This window comes from Scyliorhinus canicula, chromosome 3 (assembly GCF_902713615.1).
Source record: "Scyliorhinus canicula chromosome 3, sScyCan1.1, whole genome shotgun sequence".
Classification (NCBI taxonomy): Eukaryota; Metazoa; Chordata; class Chondrichthyes; order Carcharhiniformes; family Scyliorhinidae; genus Scyliorhinus; species Scyliorhinus canicula.
In genome coordinates this window covers 4,893,937-4,914,072 of record NC_052148.1, presented here as the reverse complement: position 1 = coordinate 4,914,072, position 20,136 = coordinate 4,893,937, and the positions used below count along the sequence as shown (strand labels likewise).

At 50.4% G+C, this 20,136-nt stretch overlaps 1 protein-coding gene across 1 annotated transcript in view; it reads left to right on the top strand.

Annotated features, from left to right (window-relative positions):
* The window catches only part of LOC119963790, a 1,053,439-nt gene that overhangs the window by 835,301 nt on the left and 198,002 nt on the right, over positions 1–20,136 (top strand). Inside the window, exons 121-122 of the mRNA XM_038793076.1 lie at positions 3,744–3,883; positions 4,614–4,746. Of these exons, the coding sequence (XP_038649004.1) occupies positions 3,744–3,883; positions 4,614–4,746 (273 nt within the window). The remainder of the gene's footprint in view (positions 1–3,743; positions 3,884–4,613; positions 4,747–20,136) is intronic.

Below are 20,136 nucleotides of genomic sequence, written 5' to 3'. Positions count from 1 at the left end.
TTCTCTGGTGCTGTGAGGCAGCAGTGATAACCCAACCCCTGATTAATGTTATCCTCCTTCAACTTGCCTCCTCTTTAATACATGAACCCACTTCCCCAACCCCTCATCTATTCCTCATAGAGAAATCGTAAGAAGTCTTCCAACACCAGGATAAAGTCCAACAGGTTTGTTTCAAACGTGAGCTTTCGGAGCATTGCACCTTCCTCTGGTGAATTGTGAGGTATGTTCCAGAAACATTTAGATAGACAAAGTCAGAGATACCAGACAATGCTTGGAATGTGAGCATTTGCAGGTAATCAAACCATTACAGATCCAGAGAGAGGGATAATCCCAGGTTAAAAAGGAGTGAATTGTCTCAAGCCAGGACAGTTGGTAGGATTTTGCAAGTCCAGGCAAGATGGTGGGGGGTGAATGTAATGCGACATGAATCCAAGATCCCGGTTGAGAAACCAAAGAGTGGGGGTTAATGAGTGTTTCTCTGGTTGGCAATCAGTAGCTAGTGGTGTCCCTCAGGGATCAGTTCTGGGCCCGCAATTGTTCACAATTTGCTTCAATGGTTTGGAGTTGGGGACAAAGGGCAATATGTCCAAGTTTGCAGACGACACTAAGATGTGTGGTAAAGCAAAAAGTGCAGAGGATACCGGAAGTCTGCAGAGGGATTTGGATGGGTTAAGTGAATGGACTAGGGTCTGGCAGATGGCATACAATGTTGACAAATGTGAGGTTATGCACTTTGGTAGGAATGGGAGCAAACAAGATTATTAATTAAATGATAAAATATTAAAACATGCTGCTTTGCCGAGAGACCTGGGTGGGCTCGTGCATGAGTCGCAAAATGTTGGTTTACAGTTACAACAGCTGATTAAGAAAGAGAATGGAATTTTGTCGTTCATTGCTCGAGAGATGGAGTTTAAGACGAGGGAGGTTATGCTGCAATTGTGTAAGGTTTCAGTGAGGCCACACCTGGAGCATTGTGTTCAGTTTTGGTTCCCTTCCCTGAGAAAGGACGGACTGGAGGTTGTGCAAAGGAGATTCACTCGGTTAATCCCAGAGCTGAAGGGGTTGGATTACGAGGAGAAGTTGCGTAGTCTTTGTCTGTACTCGGAATTTGGAAGGATGAGGGTGGGATCTTCTGGGAACATATAAAATTATGAAGGGAATAGAGAGGATCGATGCCGGCAGGTTATTTGCACTGGCGGCTGAAAGCAGAACTAGGGGGCACAGCTTCAAAATAATGGGAAATAGATTGAGGACTGAGTTAGGTGGAACTTCTTCACCCAAAGGATTGTGCACCTATGGAAGTCCTTGCCCAGTGAAGCAGTTGAGGCACCTTAATTAAATGATTTTAAGAGAAATGTTGATAGCTTTTTGATGAATTATGGGATTCAGGGTTATTGTGTTCAGGCCGGAAAGTGGAGCTGAGTCCACAAACGATCAGCCATTATCTCATTGAATGGTGGAGCAGGCACAAGGGGCCATGTGGCCTACATCTGCTTCTAGTTCTTATGTTCTTATGTGCCTGTCAGGCAGGAAGGAAGTGGTCAAGTGAGGTAACCGTGGTTTACTAAAGTAGTTGAATCACTTGTCAAGAGGAAGAAGGAGACTTATGAAAAAAAATGAAATGAAAATCGCTTATTGTCACGAGTAGGCTTCAATGAAGTTACTGTGAAAAGCCCCTAATCGCCACATTCCGGCGCCTGTCCGGGGAGGCTGGTACGGGAATCGAACCGTGCTACTGGCCTGCTTTAAAAGCCAGCGATTTAGACCAGTGAGCTAAACCAGCCCCTGTAAAGATGAGACGTTTGGTTTCAGTTAGGGCGCTCGAGAGTTACAAGTTAGCTGGGAAGGACCTAAAGAGAGATTCTCTGTGAATTAAGGAAAGAGATTGCTGAGCCTTAGGCTTTGATCTTTATGTTATCTTTGCCTACAGGAATAGTGCCAGTAGGTTGGAGGATAGCAAATGTTGTCCCCTTGCTCAAGAAGGGGAATAGAGATAACCCCGGTAACTATAGACAGGTGAGCCTTACTTCTGTTTTGGGCAATATCTTGTCAACGTTCATAACAGATAGGATATATAATCATCTGGAAAGGAATAATTTGATTAGAGATAGTCAACACGGTTTTGTGAAGGGTAGGTCGTGCCTCACAAACCTCATTGAGTTCTTTGAGAAGGTGACCAAACAGGTGGTCGAGGGTAAAGCAGTTGATTGGTGTACGTGGATTTCAGTAAAGCGTTTGATGAGCTTCCCCATGGTAGTCTATTGCAGAAGACACGGAGACATGGGATTCAGGGAAATTTAGCAATGTGGATCAGAATTTGGCTAGCTGGAAGAAGACAAAGTTGATAGGAAATGTTCATCCGGAGTTCAGGTACTAGTGGTGTACCACAAAATCTGTTTTGGGGCCACTGCTGTTTGTCATTTTTATAAATGGCCTGAAGGACGGCGTAGGAGGATGGATGAGTAAATCTGCAGATGGCACTAATCTCGCTGGAGTTGTGGACAGTGCGGAAAGGATGTTGCAAGTTACAGAGCGACATAGATAAGCTGCAGAGCTGGGCTGACAGGTGGCAAATGCAGTTTAATGCAGAAAAACATGAGGTGATTCATTTCGGAAGGAATAACAAGAAGAGAGATTACTGGGCTAATGGTATGATTCTTGGTAGTGTGGTTGAGCAGAGAGATCTCGGTGTCCATGTACATTAATTCCTGAAAGTTGCCACTCCGGTAGATAGGGCTATTAAGAATTTGGTATGTTAGGCGGGGCTGTTTAGCTAACTGGGCTAAGTTACTGGCTTTTTAAGCAAACCAAGCAGGCCAGCAGCACGGTTCGATTCCCTGAACAGGTGCCGCAATGTGGCGACTAGGGGCTTTTCACAGTACCTTCATTGAAGCCTACTCGTGACAATAAACAATTTATCTTATCTTATCTCAACTTTTATTGGGCGAGAGATTGAGTTTCGGAGCCATGAGGTCATGTTGCAGCTGCACAGAACTCTGGTGCGTCTGCATTTGGAGTAGTGCGTGCAGTTCTGGTCGTCGCAATATAGGAAGGATGTGGAAGCATTGAAAAGGGTGCAGAGCAGATTTACCAGGATGTTGCCTGGTATGGAGGGAAGATCTTATCAGGGAAGGCTGAGGGACATGAGGCTGTCTGTGCTGTACTGTTCTAGTTCTATGTCCATGTTTTTGTTAGAGAGAAGAAGGTTAAGAGCTGACTTAATTGAGGCATACAAGATAATCTGAGGATTAGATATGGTGAACACTGAGAGCCTTTTTCTTCGGATGGTAATGATTAGCACATGTGGACATAGCTTTAAATTGAGGGGAGATAGATATAGGACAGATGTCAGAGGTAGCTTCTTTACTCAAAGAATAGTAAAGGAGCAGAATGCCCTGCATGCAACAGGAGTGGACTAACCAATATGAAGGGCATTTAAATGGTCATTGGATAAACATATGGATGATAATGGGATAGTGTAGATGGGCTTGATAGTGGTTTCACAGGTCGGCGCAACCTGGAGGGTCGAAGGGCCTGTCCTGTTCTATGTTCCATGTTCTGAAGTGCTTCGGGACATTTTACTGCATTAAAGGCACTATTATAAATGCAGATTGTTGGCGATCATTATCAGTATCTCAAATCTTTGCTCAGATGGCCTCCATTCCCTCATCATTTCTACTCTGTCAGATTCTGTTACCTTTCTGCTACATGTGTACATTTAAGGTCTCATTCTACTCACACAGCGGTTGTCCAAACACCATCAAACCTACGCTTCTCAGACATCACGAGGAAAAGTTTCCGGATGAACTGGAATCATGGATCGGAGGAGGCGGACCAGTACAGAATCAGCTGGGTTCCATCTGCAGGAGGGGACAAAAAAGAGGTGATGAAATCCATACTTTCTGCTTCTGTGTAGCTCCAGCTGATTTTAAAATTTGCCTTGCAACATGCGAGTGTGAAACAAAACCGCTGTCAGACAGATCTGTATATGTATGAAAATGTTCCTCCTTTCCAGCAACGATGTTTCATTGTATCCTTGTAATCCTTTCCACGCTTGCTAATGAGTTGCATTCACTGTTGGTCGAGGCAGCATGATCACACTGAAAACAGCAGGTATTTTCCATTCCCAACAGGGACACGCAGTCACGGGCAGGACTGGAAAATTTGGAGATCGGCCAATACTCAATTGGGTGGGATGAGCTCTTTGAACCGTAACCTGCAGAAACATCAGCACATTCTTTCTGAATGGCATTACTGTACTAGAAGGTGATCAGAAAACTGCTTTCCGCACGTACCATATGCTCCTTAGTATTGAGATGTTGGGCTCAGTTGCCCACTCAAAGAAGAGCATTTGCGTAATGAACAAAACAGTCCAAATTAGTTCATTCCTTCAATTGAATTTTCTCAGAAATACTCCACATGACCACGAAGGAATGCCACTGGGAAAGGTGGCTGCAGCCAAGGGTTGGTAAAGGATTTTAAGATCCTTGCCGCCCCCTGAGTGATATCAAATTCAAACATCCCCATTTAATTAAGGGAATCAGTTTGCAGAAAACAAATTGGTTTCATGCACTGAACGTATCTTGACCTTCGCTTTATGCCTATTCTTCCAGATGATTATAAATGGCAATGAGACAAGCCAGGTTTTAGATAACCTGGATCCTGACACCAAATATGATGTTACCCTTACTGCCATCTACCCAGACAAGACGGAAAGTGCTGACGTCTCAGCCTCCGAACGTACATGTAAGTCTTTAGTATATAAAAATCTCCATTAGTCTTTTCTACCCCCTTACCAATTATCTTCAAATATTGAAAAGAGGACAAAGTGACATGGAAAGCACATGCTGCATATTGTGATGTGCAGTAGATCACAATGTCCTTCAGGATGGGGTGTGGGATTAGTATGTTCCCCTGGATTCTCTGCTTCTGCTGTTGCAGTGTATCTATTGGCTTCATTGGCTAGCCTTCTTGTGTCCAATATACCTGGGCCATACAGCACCTTCAGCCAGATAAAACTATAAAACCACAGAATTCCGACAGTGTAGAAGGAGGCTATTTGGCCTTGTGTGTCTGCACCAACCCTCTGAAAGAGCAACCAAATTAGGCCCACTCCCCTGCCCAATCCCTGAAGCACCCCATAACCGGCACGTCTGAGAATATTTAGCATGACCAATCCACCTAATGTGCACATCTTTGGACTGTGGGAGGAAATCGGAGAACCCAGAGGAAACCCACAAAGACACCGAGAGAACGTACAAGCGCCGCACAGACAATCTACCGAGGCAGGAATTGAACCCAGTTCTCTGGCGCTGTGAGGCAGCAGTGATAACCCAACCCCTGATTAATCTATGCCTCCCTCAACTTGCTTCCTCTTTTATTGATGGACCCGCTTCCCCAACCCCTTATCTATTCCTCATAGTAAAATGATCGGCCTCACCCCATTTCCCCACTACCTGGGCGTAACTTGTCTATACAAAGGGAAATAACAATCATATTTGTATTTATCTAACATATTTTAACAGTCTCAAGTATCTTTACTGGATCACATCAGCAGATTGATAATCATTTCAGTTAAACTAGTGATGTTTGTTTTTAGAGAACTTGAAACAATATTGCCCCATCCCGTTTTGCTGAAGGTGAAAGGGGTGGCATGTGGCACAGTGGCTAGCACTGGGACTGCGGCACTGAGAAGACAGAGGGTGGTGATGGATGGAAAATTTTCATACTGGAGACCAGTTACCAGCGGTGTACCACAGGGATCAGTGCTGGGTCCTCTGGTATTTGTGACTTTTATCAATGACATTGATACGATGCAGAGCTGTGCTGAAAAATGGCAGATGGAGTTTAACCCTGATAAGTGCGAGGTGATTCATTTTGGTCGAAAATATTCAATGCCCATTACAGGGTCAACGGCAGGGTTGTGAGGAATGTGGAGGAACAGAGAGATCTTGGAGTTCATGTCTACATATCTCTGAAGGTTGCCACTCAAGTGGATACAGCGTGAAGAAGGCTTATAGTGTGTTAGCGTTTATTAACAGGGGGCTTGAGTTTAAGAGCCGCGGGGTTATGCTGCAACTATTCCTCACCCTGCTGAGACCACATTTGGAGCATTGTGTGCAGTTCTGGTCACCTCATTACAGGAAGGATGTGGAAGCATTGGAAAGGGTGCAAAGGAGATTTACCAGGATGCTGCCTGGATTGCAGAATAGATCTTATGAGGAAAGTTTGAGGGAGATACAGCTTTTCTCTTTGTAGCGGAGGAGGATGAGAGTCGACATAAGAGGTTGAGAAAATGATGAGGGGGTTAGAGATTATTACCTTGGGTGGATGTAGCTGTTACAAGGGGGCATAACGATAAGATTCAGGGTGGGAGATATAGGAGGGATGTCCGAGGTAGGTTCTTTACTCAGGGAGCGGTTAGGGTGTGGAATGGACTGCCTGCTGTGATAGTGGAGTCAGACACTTTAGGAACTTTCATGTAGTTATTGGATAGGAACAGGAAGCACACCAGAATGACATGGAGTGGGTGTGGTGAATGTGATTCACACCGGATTATAATCTGTATATACATGTGTCTATATTGTAAGTGCAGTTGCACTACCTGTCCTCCAGGGGGAGTAACTCTGGGAATGCTCGAGTTGTACGGGGCTTCTCACTTGGCTCTGCCCAGGACTCCTTCCCCGGAAGCTGCTGAATAAAGATCAGTGCCACATGGTCAGCCGGCCAGTTCACCGAAAGTTCAATGGCTAATAGGCTGGCTCTGTTGTGAGTATATTAAAACAGCTATTCTAATCCTACAAGCACGTGTCCGTAGAATTGTTGGTTCCAACAATTTAATATACTCAGGAAACAGTCGAAGAAATCATGGAAGCAGCCCTCAAGCCCGGACGTCTTGAACTTGACCCAGAGGATGCAGAGGCTAAGGAAATTTTTTCCCACTGGTTGAGATGTTTTAAAGCCTACCTGGCAGAAGCCAGCACCGCCGGAACAACGGAGGAACAAAAACTCAACCTACTGCACGTGAGGGTAAGCCACAGAATATCCACACAGCTAAATCCGGCCGGTTCTTACACTGCAGCGCTGGCAATACTGGACAAAATGTACGTTAGGCCCATTAACGAGGTTTATGCACGCCACGTGTTTACGACCCGCCGTCAGCGGCCTACAGAAATGCTAGCCGAGTTTGTACGGGAACTGAACAATCTTTCCAATGACTGTAATTATCAAGCCGTTACCGCGGCTGAACATAGGGAGCTTGCTGTGCGGGACGTTTTCGTGGCAGGCCTTAGGTCTAACTATGTGCGCCAAAGACTGCTAGAAAAGGGGGCCCAGGACTTAGACACTACTGTGGAGGCTGCTACCACTATGGAAGTTTCCTTCCGCAGCCTCACCTCGTTTCCCGCGGACCCCGCGACCTCATCGTGGAACCCCGACCAACAGTCCCCCCAAGCCTGTGCCGCACGGCCCCCCAGCTACCGCGCTGCCAAAGCCAGTTACTCTGCTGCCCCAGCCAGCTACTCGGCTGCTCGGCTGTTCCAGCCTGCCATTTCTGTGGCCAAAGCCAGCACCCGCGGCAGCACTGCCCGGCCCGTAACGCGACCTGCAGCAGCTGCGGGTGAAAAGGACACTATGCCAGAGTGTGTCTGGCGAAGAAAGCCCCACCCACGGCTCAAAGCACTCGCTCCCTGAATTCACAGGCCTGCAGGCCCCGAAATACTGCAGCCTGTATGCCGACTCCGCCCCCACCCGACATGTGCGACTCATGCGGGCGGCCATCTTGGCAATCCTCCTCCATGCGGCCGGCCATGTGCGACTCATGGGGGCAGCCATCTTGGCAATCCTCCTCCATGCGGCCGGCCATGTGCGACTCATGGGGGCAGCCATCTTGGCAATCCTCCTCCATGCGGCCGGCCATGTGCGACTCATGGGGGCGGCCATCTTGGGGTCTATCCCCTTCAAACTCTGAAACTCACCTCGACGACTACGAACTCAGAGGGCAGTCATCACGGGGCCACACCACCACAGCTGATCGAGCCGCCGACTACCCGCAACTCGGCGCAGTCACCCTGGATCAATCCCACCCCAAGCACCTACTGAGTTCGATGGCACAGGTCCAGATCAACGGGTACAGCACGCCATGCCTCTTTGACTCCGGGAGCACCGAGAGCTTTATACATCCAGAGCTGGTAAGACGCTGTTCGCTTTCTATTTTTCCGGTGAGCCAAACTATTGCCCTCGTTTCGGGCTCCCACTCAGTCAAATCCAAGGACGCACCGTTGCTACGCTCACAATTCGAGGCGCTAGTTATTCTAAATTTAAACTTTATGTCCTGCCCGACCTCTGCGCGCCACTCTTATTAGGCCTGGATTTCCAGTGCAACCTCAAGAGCCTCACCCTCAGCTTCGGCGGGCCCCTGCCCCCACTCACTATCTGAAGCCTAACCACGCTGCGCATCTCCCCCCCTCCGCTCTTCGCCAATCTCACTCCAGATTGCAAGCCAGTAGCTACTCGCAGCAGGCGATACAGCCTACGGGATAGGGTCTTTATCCGATCGGAGGTCCGATGGCTGCTCAGTGAGGGGATCACAGAGGCCAGTAATAGTCCCTAGAGAGCTCAGGTGGTGGTCGTCAAGACCGGGGAAAAATTTTGCATGGTCGTCGACTATAGCCAGACCATAAATCACTTTACGCTCCTAGACGCGTATCCCCTCCCCAGAATTGCAGACATGGTTAATCAGATCGCCCAATATCGGCTATTTTCCACGGTGGATCTGAAGTCTGCATACCACCAGCTCCCAATCCGCCCGGAGGACCGCCACTACACGGCATTCGAGGCCGATGGCCGCCTCTTCCATTTCCTCCGGGTCCCTTTCGGCGTCACTAACGGGGTTTCGGTGTTCCAACGAGCAATGGACCGAATGGTAGACCAGTACGGGCTGCGGGCCACGTTTCCGTATCTGGACAATGATACCATCTGCGGCTATGACCAGCAGGACCACGACGCCAACCTCCAACGTTTTCTCCAAACGGCACAGAAATAAAATCTCACTTATAACTGTGGGAAGTGCACCCAACTCCAGCTCCTCAAAAACCGTGTTAGGGACCTGGAGCTTGAGCTGGATGAACTTCGGATCATTCGGGAGGCAGAGGGGGTCATAGATAGGAGCTTCAGGGAAGTAGTTACACCAAAGACTGGAGATAGATGGGTAACTGTAAGATGGACTGGGAAGAAGCAGTCAGTGCAGGGACCCCCTGCGGTCGTTCCCCTGAGTAACATGTATACCGTTTTGGATACTTGTCGGGGGGGGGCCTTACCAGGGGTAAGCCATGGGGTACGGGCCTCTGGCACGGAGTCTGTCCCTGTTGCTCAGAAGGGAAGGGGGGAAAGGAGTAGAACACTAGTAATTGGGGACTCAATAGTCAGGGGCACAGATAGGAGATTTTGTGGGAGCGAGAGAGACTCACGTTTAGTATGTTGCCTCCCAGGTGCAAGGGTACGTGATGTCTCGGATCGTGTTTTCCGGGTCCTTAAGGGGGAGGGGGAGCAGCCCCAAGTCGTAGTCCACATTGGCACTAATGACATAGTTAGGAAAGGGGACAAGGATGTCAGGCAGGCATTTAGGGAGCTAGCATGGAAGCTCAGAGCGAGAACAAACAGAGTTGTTATCTCTGGGTTGTTGCCCGTGCCACGTGATAGTGAGATGAGGAATAGGGAGAGAGAGCAATTAAACACGTGGCTACAGGGATGGTGCAGGCGGGAGGGATTCAGATTTCTGGATAACTGGGGCTCTTTCTGGGGAAGGTGGGACCTCTATAGACAGGATGGTCTATATCTGAACCTGAGGGGCACCAATATCCTGGGGGGGAGATTTGTTAGTACTCTTTGGGGGGGTTTAAACTAATTCAGCAGGGGCATTGGGAACCTGGATTGTAGTTTTGGGGTACGGGAGATTGAGAGTATAGAGGTCAGGAGCACAGATTTGACTTCGCAGGAGGGTGCAAGTGTTCAGGTAGGTGGTTTGAAATGTGTCTACTTCAATGCCAGGAGTATACGAAATAAGGTTGGGGAACTGGCAGCATGGGTTGGTACCTGGGACTTCGATGTTGTGGCCATTTCAGAGACATGGATAGAGCAGGGACAGGAATGGTTGTTGCAGGTTCCGGGGTTTAGGTGTTTTAGTAAGCTCAGAGAAGGGGGCAAAAGAGGGGGAGGTGTGGCGCTGCTAGTCAAGGACAGTATTACGGTGGCGGAAAGGATGCTAGATGGGGACTCTTCTTCCGAGGTAGTATGGGCTGAGGTTAGAAACAGGAAAGGAGAGGTCACCCTGTTGGGAGTTTTCTATAGGCCACCTAATAGTTCTAGGGATGTAGAGGAAAGGATGGCGAAGATGATTCTAGAAAAGAGCGAAAGTAACAGGGTAGTTGTTATGGGAGACTTTAACTTTCCAAATATTGACTGGAAAAGATATAGTTCGAGTACATTAGATGGGTCGTTCTTTGTACAACGTGTGTAGGAGGGTTTCCTGACACAATATGTTGACAGGCCAACAAGAGGCGAGGCCACATTGGATTTGGTTTTGGGTAATGAACCAGGCCAGGTGTTAGATCTGTAGGTAGGTGAGCACTTTGGAAACAGTGACCACAATTCGGTGACCTTTACGTTAGTGATGGAAAGGGATAAGTATACCCCGCAGGGCAAGAGGTATAGCTGGGGGAAGGGCAATTATGATGCCATTAGACATGACTTAGGATGTGTAGGTTGGAGAAGTAGGCTGCAAGGGTTGGGCACACTGGATATGTGGAGCTTGTTCAAGGAACAGCTATTGTGTGTTCTTGATAAGTACGTACCAGTCAGGCAGGGAGGAAGGGGTAGAGCAAGGGAACCGTGGTTTACCAAAGAAGTGGAATCTCTTGTTAAGAGGAAGAAGGAGGCCTATGTGAAGATGAGGCTTGAAGTTTCAGTTGGGGCGCTTGATAGTTACAAGGAAGCGAGGAAGGATCTAAAGAGAGAGCTAAGACGAGCAAGGAGGGGACATGAGAAGTCTTTGGCAGGTAGGATCAAGGAAAACCCAAAAGCTTTCTATAGGTATGTCAGGAATAAATGAATGACTAGGGTAAGAGTAGGGCCAGTCAAGGACAGTGGTGGGAAGTTGTGTGTGGAGGCTGAGGAGATAAGCGAGATACTAAATGTATACTTTTCGTCAGTATTTACTCAGGAAAAATATAATGTTGTGGAGGAGAATGCTGAGACCCAGGCTAGAGACGATGCCCCTGTTGAGTAGGAATTGACGCAGCTCATTGCTCATAAATGAGGACCCCCGATCGCTGTGTATGTACGTGGGGAAGCCGAACAGGGAGAAGATGGAGAGGAGGGCCTTAATGACGGTCGATGTGGTCATGTTGGGGCAGGGGATGGCGATGGGGAAGCGGGAGTATTCGTCGATTACCGCCAGGAAGTAAATGTTGCGGTTGTTAGAGGGAAGGGGCCCCTTGAAGTCAATGCTAAGACGTTCGAAGGGGCTGGATGCTCTGATCAGATGTGTGCGCTCGGGGCGGTAGAAATGCGGTTTGCACTCGGTGCAGATGTGGCAGTCACAGGTTACTGTCCTGACATCCGCGATGGAGAAAGGCAGGTTGCGAGCCTTAATGAAATGGTAGAGACGGGTCACCCCTGGATGGCAGAGGTCCGCGTGGAGGGAGCGGAGGCGGTCTATCTGCGCGCTGGCGCAGGTACCGCGGGACAGGGCATCAGGAGGCTCATTGAGCTTCCCAGGACGATACAAGATCTCATAGTTGTACGTGGACAACTCGATCCGCCACCGTAAGATCTTGTCATTCTTAATCTTGCCCCTTTGTGCATTATCAAACATGAAGGCTACTGACCGTTGGTCTGTGAGGAGGGTAAACCTCCTGCCGGCCAAATAGTGCCTCCAATGTCGCATCGCTTCGATTATGGCCTGGGCTTCCTTTTCCACTGAGGAGTGGCGGAGTTCGGAAGCCTGGAGAGTTCTGGAGAAGAAGGCCACGGGTCTGCCTGCTTGGTTCAGGGTGGCCGCCAGAGCAACTCCTGATGCGTCGCTTTCGACCTGGAAGGGGAGGGACTCGTCGATGGCGCGCATCCTGGCCTTCGCGATGTCCGCTTTGATGCGGCTAAAGGCCTGGCAGTCCTCTGTCGACGGCGGGAAGACCGTGGTTTGAATGAGGGGACGGGCCTTGTCAGCGTAGTTGGGAACCCATTGGGCGTAGTAAGCGAAGAAACCCAGGCAGCATTTAAGGGATTTGAGGGTATTGGGGAGAGGGAGTTCCATCAGGGCGTATGCGTTCGGGGTCGGGGCCTATCACTCCTTTACGCACTACGTAGCCGAGGATGGATAGACGGTCGGTGCTAAACACGCACTTATCTTTATTGTATATGAGATTAAGGAGTTTTGCGGTTTGGAGGAATTTCTGGAGGTTGGCGTCATGGTCCTGCTGATCGTGGCCGCAGATGGTGACATTATCAAGATACGGGAAGATAGCCCGTAATCCGTACTTATCGACCATTCGGTCCATCTCCCGTTGGGAGACCGAGACCCTATTTGTGACACCAAATGGAACCCTAAGGAAGTGGTAGAGGCGCCCATCAGCCTCGAACGCGGTGTACATGCGGTCACTCGTGTGGAGGGGGAGCTGGTGGTAAGCGGACTTATGGTCCACAGTGGAGAAGACTTTGTATTTCGCGATATCGTTTACCATGGCGGAAATACGGGGGAGAGGATACGCGTCCAGTTGCGTAAACCGGTTGATGGTCTGGCTATAGTCGATGACCATCCGGTTTTCCTACCCAGTCCGGACCACCAGCACTTGGGCTCGCCAGGGACTGTTGCTGCCCTCGATGACCCCTTCCTTCAGCAACCTCTGGACCTCGGACCTGATGAAGGATCGGTCCTTGACGCTGTACCGTCTGCTCCGTGTCGCGACGGGTTTGCAATCGGGGGTGAGATTAGCAAACAAGGAGGGGGGGTCCACTTTGAGGGACGCGAGGCTGCAGACAGTGAGGGGGGTATAGGGCCGCCAAATTGGAAGGTCAAGCTCTGCAGGTTGCACTGGAAGTCCAGTCCTAGGAGTGCCGGTGCACAAAGGTCAGGGAGGACAAGGATTTATAATTTTTAAAAACCTTCCCCTGGACCGTGAGGTCCGCGATGCAGCAGCCGGTGATGCGGACGGAGTGCGAACCTGAGGTTAACCCGATTTTGTGTTTTACAGGGTGGACAGGGAGCGCGCAGCGTCTTACCGTGGCAGGGTGTACGAAGCTTTCCGTGCTCCCGGAGTCCAGCAGGCAGTCCGTCTCGTGGCCGTTGAGGTGGATCAGCATTGTCGTTTTGGCGAGCGTGCGTGGACGTGACTGGTCGAGCTGAATGGCCGCGAGCCATGGAGAAGATCCATAGTCGTCGTCGTCGGCCGAGTAGGTGCTGGAAGAACCTTGCGTGCCAGTCCAGGATGGCGGCGCCTAGGACCCGCACGTGGAGTCGGGACCCCAAGATGGCGCCGCACAGGATCCGCACGTGGGGTCGGCGCCCCAAGATGGCGGCGCCCAGGACCCGTACGGGGAGTCGGGCCCCAAGATGGCGGCGCCCAGGACCCGCATGTGGAGTCGGGACCCCAAGATGGCGGCGCATAGGATCCGCACGTGGGGTCGGCGCCCCAAGATGGCGGCGCCCGCGGGGCCCTCGTGGTTGAGGGGGGCGGTGTTAGCGGTGCCGGCGGGCCGACCGGAGCGGCTGGGAGCGGGGGCAGAGAGGCGCGCAGGCCAGGCGCAAGGGCCCGGGGGCGGCGAGGAGAGATTTGCGCGGTGCGCTGGAGGGGCCAGGAAGGGCCCGGAGGAGAGAGAGAGGCGCGCAGGCCGGGCGCAGGGGCCCGTGGTCGCGGGGGAGAGATCGCGCGGCGTACTGAAGGGGCCAGCAAGGGCCCGGAGGGGGGGATCCCCGGTCGCTGCAGATCGGCACGGCATACTGGAGGGGCCAGTAAGGGCCCGGAGGGGGGGATCCCCGGTCGCTGCAGATCGGCACGGCGTACTGAAGGGGCCAGCAAGGGCCCGGAGGGGGGGATCCCCGGTCGCTGCAGATCGGCACGGCATACTGGAGGGGCCAGCAAGGGCCCGGAGGGGGGGGATCCCCGGTCGCTGCACGGTACAGCATACTGGAGGGGCCAGCAAGGGCCCGGAGGGGGGGATCCCCGGTCGCTGCAGATCGGCACGGCATACTGGAGGGGCCAGCAAGGGCCCGGAGGGGGGGATCCCCGGTCGCTGCAGATCGGCACGGCATACTGGAGGGGCCAGCAAGGGCCCGGAGGGGGGGGATCCCCGGTCGCTGCACGGTACAGCATACTGGAGGGGCCAGCAAGGGCCCGGAGGGGGGGATCCCCGGTCGCTGCAGATCGGCACGGCATACTGGAGGGGCCAGCAAGGGCCCGGAGGGGGGGATCCCCGGTCGCTGCAGATCGGCGCGGCATACTGAAGGGGCCAGCAAGGGCCCGGAGGGGGGGATCCCCGGTCGCTGCACGGTACAGCATACTGGAGGGGCCAGCAAGGGCCCGGAGGGGGGGGATCCCCGGTCGCTGCACGGTACAGCATACTGGAGGGGCCAGCAAGGGCCCGGAGGGGGGGGGGATCCCCGGTCGCTGCAGATCGGCGCGGCATACTGGAGGGGCCAGTAAGGGCCCGGAGGGGGGTGATCCCCGGTCGCTGCAGATCAGCGCGGCATACTGGAGGGGCCAGTAAGGGCCCGGAGGGGGGCGGATCCCCGGTCGCTGCAGATCGGCACGGCATACTGGAGGGGCCAGTAAGGGGCCGGAGGGGGGCGGATCCCCGGTCGCTGCACGGTACAGCAGCGACCGATTTGACCTGGCAGACGGAGGAGAAGTGGCCCTTCTTCCCGCAGCTCTTACAGAGGGCGGAGCGGGCTGGGCAGCTCGGGCGAGGGTGTTTCGCGAACCCACAAAAATAGCAGCGGGGCCCCGTGGACTTGTTGGGGCATCCCGCGGCACAGGCCTGAGGGAGGTCGGGAGCGGCGGATGGCGGTGGGAGGAGCCAGGAGGCTCAGGGCGCTGCCGCGCGGCTGGGGACATAGGCGCGGGCGTTTAAATCGGCGACCTCCAGGGAGGTGGAGAGAGTCCGTGCCTCAGTTAGGCTGAGGTCGTCTTTCTCCAGCATCCGCTGGCGGATAGCGGGGGACTGCATCCCAGCCACGTAAGCATCTCTGATCAGAAGTTCTATGAGCTCCGTGACTGAAACTTGGAGGCAGGAGCAATTCATCCCCAGGGCAGCGAGGGCCTGGTAAAATTGGTCTAATGACTCACCGGGGAGCTGTTGTCTGGTGGCCAGCAGATGTCGGGCAAATACTCTGTTGACTGGTTTAAGAAACTGTCCATGCAGCTTAAGCATGGCTGCATCGTAATCTTTCTCTTCCCTGATCACCGCGTATGCCGCCATGCCCACGCTGGAGTGGAGGATGTGAAGCTTCTGTGCCATGGTGGGTGGGCTGTTTGCGGACGCCAGGTAACCATCGAAACATGCCAGCCAATGTTTGAAGATTTCTGAAGCGTTCTGAGTTTGCGGGCTGATGCGGAGGCATTCGGGATTGATCCGGAGCTCCATCTTCAAAAATCTAACTTATTAAATTGATGAACCATCAATCGAACGCGAGACGAGTTGCTGTACAAAAGTTAGGCTTTAATAAGCTAGAAGTTAGCCCTGCGGTCGACTACAGTAAATGGACGACCGTCGGGCGTTCTGACTATTTATACCTCGGTATGGAGGCGTGGTTAACTCAGCCTCTCGACCAATCGGAGAGCCGTCACATGACTGGTTTCAACCAATCGGTCGAGAGGCACATGACCGACCAGGGCCAATGGTAAGCTGGTGTTCTGCACCAATGGCAGACAGCTATGCAAATCATGCCACCACAGTTTTGTTGTATTTTCATACCATGCAACAGCAGGAATAAACCCTGTCAACCTTTCCCAAAGTTCAGTGGGACCATCAACCTGGGATAATCGCACAGGCTGATTATGGGTGGGGATTTCAACATAGTTACTGATCAAGGCCTGGACCGGTCATCTTCGAGAACAGGAAAAGGTGCTAGCAATGGCAAAGGAGCTGAAATGGTTCATGGAGCAGATGGGAGGGGGGTGGATTCGTGGAGATTTAGGCAGCCGAGAGCCAGGGAATTTTCTTTCTTCTCCCACGATCACAAGGTGTAATCCTGGATAGATTTCTTTGTTGGGGGCAGGGCCCTGTTGGTGAGGGTGGTGGATACGGGCTATTCGGCAATTACGATATTGGACCATGCTCCGTACTGGATGGACCTGCAGGTCAGTATGGACAGTAAGAAGCGCCCACAGTGGAGATTGGATGTGGGGCTGTTGGCGGACGAAGTGGTCTGCGAGAGATTGAGGAAGTGGACGCTGAACTACCTGCAGGTAAACGATACGGGGGAGGTCTCAGCAGCGGTGGTCTGGGAAGCGCTGGAGGCGGTGGTGAGAAGGGAGCTGATCTAGATCCAGACTTACAGTGACAGGACAGACAGCCATGATGTGGAGATGCCGGCGTTGGACTGGGGTGAGCACTGTAACACGGACAGGGCAGAGAAGGCCCGACTGGTAAGAGAGAGCCTACGAGTGGATAGGAAGTATGTGAAGGCTCCAGAGCCAGGGCTGTTGAGGGAACGCCGGAGGCTGCAGGCAGAATTTAGTTTGTTAACTACAAGAAAGGCAGTGGAGGAACTCAGGAAGGTGAAGGAAGCGGTGTACATGGGGAAAAGGTCAGGAGGTTGATTGCACAGCAGCTCAGACAAAGGGAGGCAGCGAGGGAAATAGGGAAAGTGGTTGATGGGGATTGGAACTTAGTTGGGGACTCAGAGGGGGTGAGCAAGGCCTTTGGGACTTTTATAGTAGTCCTTGATAAATATCAAACTAATCGGAAGGACTGAGTGGATGGTAAGGGTGGTGTAGCTCTGTTATTTAAGGATGACATCCGGGCAATAGGAAGGGATGACATCGGTGCAATGGAAGACAAGGTTGAATCCATTTGGGTGGAAATTAGGAATAGTAAGGTGAAAAAGACACTGATAGGAGTAGTCTATAGGCCACCAAATAGCAACAATATGGTGGGGCAGGCAATAAACAACTGATGCATGTAGAAATGGTGCAGTCGTTATCATGGGGGATTTTAATCTACATGTTGATTGGTTTAACCAGGTCGGTCAAGGCAGCCTGGAGGAGGCGTTGAAAGAATATATCCGTGATAGTTTCCTAGAAGAGTATGTAACAGAACCTACAAGGGAAGAAGCGGTTCTATATCTGGTCCTGTATCATGAGACAGGATTGACTAATGATCTCATAGTTCGGGATAATCTCGGAAGGAGCGATAACAGTATGGTGCAATTTAAAATACAGATGGAGGGTGAGAAGGTGAAATCAAACAGTAGTGTTTTGTGCTCAAACAAAGCAGATTACAATGAGATGAGAGAAGAACTAGCTAAGGTAGACTGGGAGCAAAGACTTTATGGTGAAACAGTTGAGGAACAGTGGAGCACCTTCCAAGCGGTTTTTCACAGTATAGACCAACAAAAAGGAAGGACGGTAGAAAGAGGGAAAATCGACCATGCATATCTTAGGAAATAAGGAAGAGTATCAAATTGATGGAAAAAGCATCCAATGTGGCAAAGATTAGTGGGAGACTAGAGAACTGGGAAATCTTTAAGGGGCAACGGAAAGCTACTAAAAAAGCTATGAAGAAGAGAAAGATAGATTATGAGAGTGAACAGGCGGCGGAATGTGGCAACTAGGGGCTTTTCAGGTAAATATCTGTCCTGTAGAGGATGAGAAGAGTGATTTAATAATGGGAGTTGAGGAAATGGCTGAGGAACTGAACATATTTTTTGGGTCTGTCTTCACAGTGGAAGACACAAGTAACATGCCAGTAACTGATAGAAATGAAGCTATGACAGGTGAGGTCATTGAGATGATTGTATGTCAGGAATAAAAGAATGACTAGGGTAAGAGTAGGGCCAGTCAAGGACAGTGGTGGGAAGTTGTGTGTGGAGGCTGAGGAGATAAGCGAGATACTAAATGAATACTTTTCGTCAGTATTCACTCAGAAAAAAGATAATATTGTGGAGGAGAATGCTGAGACCCAGGCTATTAGAATAGATGGCATTGAGGTGCGTAGGGAAGAAGTGTTGGCAATTCTGGACAAGGTGAAAATAGATAAGTCCCCGGGGCCTGATGGGATTTATCCTAGGATTCTCTGGGAAGCCAGGGAAGAGATTGCTGAGCCTTTGGCTTTGATTTTTAGGTCATCATTGGCTACAGGAATAGTGCCAGAGGACTGGAGGATAGCAAATGTGATCCCTTTGTTCAAGAAGGGGAGTAGAGATAACCCCGGTAACTATAGGCCGGTGAGCCTCACGTCTGTTGTGGGTAAAGTCTTGGAGAGGATTATAAGAGATACGATTTATAATCATCTAGATAGGAATAATATGATTAGGGATAGTCAGCATGGTTTTTTGAAGGGTAGGCCATGCCTCACAAACCTTATCGAGTTCTTTGAGAAGGTGACTGAACAGGTAGACGAGGGTAGAGCAGTTGATGTGGTGTATATGGATTTCAGTAAAGCGTTTGATAAGGTTCCCCATGGTCGTCTATTGCAGAAAATACGGAGGGTGGGGATTGAGGGTGATTTAGAGATGTGGATCAGAAATTGGCTAGTTGAAAGAAGACAGAGGGTGGTGGTTGATGGCAAATGTTCAGAATGGAGTTCAGTTACGAGTGGCGTACCACAAGGATCTGTTCTGGGGCCGTTGCTGTTTGTCATTTTTATAAATGACCTAGAGGAGGGCGCAGAAGGATGGGTGAGTAAATTTGCAGACGACACTAAAGTCGGTGGAGTTGTAGACAGTGCGGAAGGATGTTGCAGGTTACAGAGGGACATAGATAAGCTGCAGAGCTGGGCTGAGAGGTTGCAAATGGAGTTTAATGTGGAGAAGTGTGAGGTGATTCACTTTGGAAAGAATAACAGGAATGCGGAATATTTGGCTAATGGTAAAATGGTAAAATGGTAAAATTCTTGGTAGTGTGGATGAGCAGGGGGATCTCGGTGTCCATGTACATGTACATGTACATGTACGTGTTTATAGAATGTATCCGCGATAGTTTCCTAGAACAGTATGTAATGGAACCTACGAGGGAACAAGCGGTCCTAGATCTTGTCCTGTGTAATGAGACAGGATTGATTCATGATCTCATAGTTAGGGATCCTCTCGGAAGGAGCGATCACAATATGGTGGAATTTAAAATACAGATGGAGGGTGAGAAAGTAAAATCAAATACTAGTGTTTTGTGTTTAAACAAAGGAGATTACAAGGGGATGAGAGAAGAACTAGCTAAGGTAGACTGGGAGCAAAGACTTTATGGTGGAACAGTTGAGGAACAGTGGAGAACCTTCCAAGCGATTTTTCACAGTGCTCAGCAAAGGTTTATACCAACAAAAAGGAAGGACGGAAGAAAGAAGGAAAATCGACCATGGATATCTAAGGAAATAAGGGAGAGTATCAAATTGAAGGAAAAAGCATATCAAGCGGCAAAGATTGCTGGGAGATTAGAGGACTGGGAAATCTTTAGGGGGCAACAGAAAGCTACTAAAAAAGCCATAAAGAAGAGTAAGATAGAGTATGAGAGTAAACTTGCTCAGAATATAAAAACAGACAGTAAAAGTTTTTACAAATATATAAGACAAAAAAGAGTGGCTAAGGTAAATATTGGTCCTTTAGAGGATGAGAAGGGAGTTTTAATAATGGGAAATGAGGAAATGGCTGAGGAACTGAACAGGTTTTTTGGGTCGGTCTTCACAGTGGAAGACACAAATAACATGCCAGCGACTGATAGAAATGAGGCTATGACAGGTGAGGACCTTGAGAGGATTGTTATCACTAAGGAGGGAGTGATGGGCAAGCTAATGGAGCTAAAGGTAGACAAGTCTCCTGGCCCTGATGGAATGCATCCCAGAGTGCTAAAAGAGATGGCTATGGAAATTGCAGATGCACTAGTGATAATTTACCGAAATTCACTAGACTCTGGGGTGGTCCCGGTGGATTGG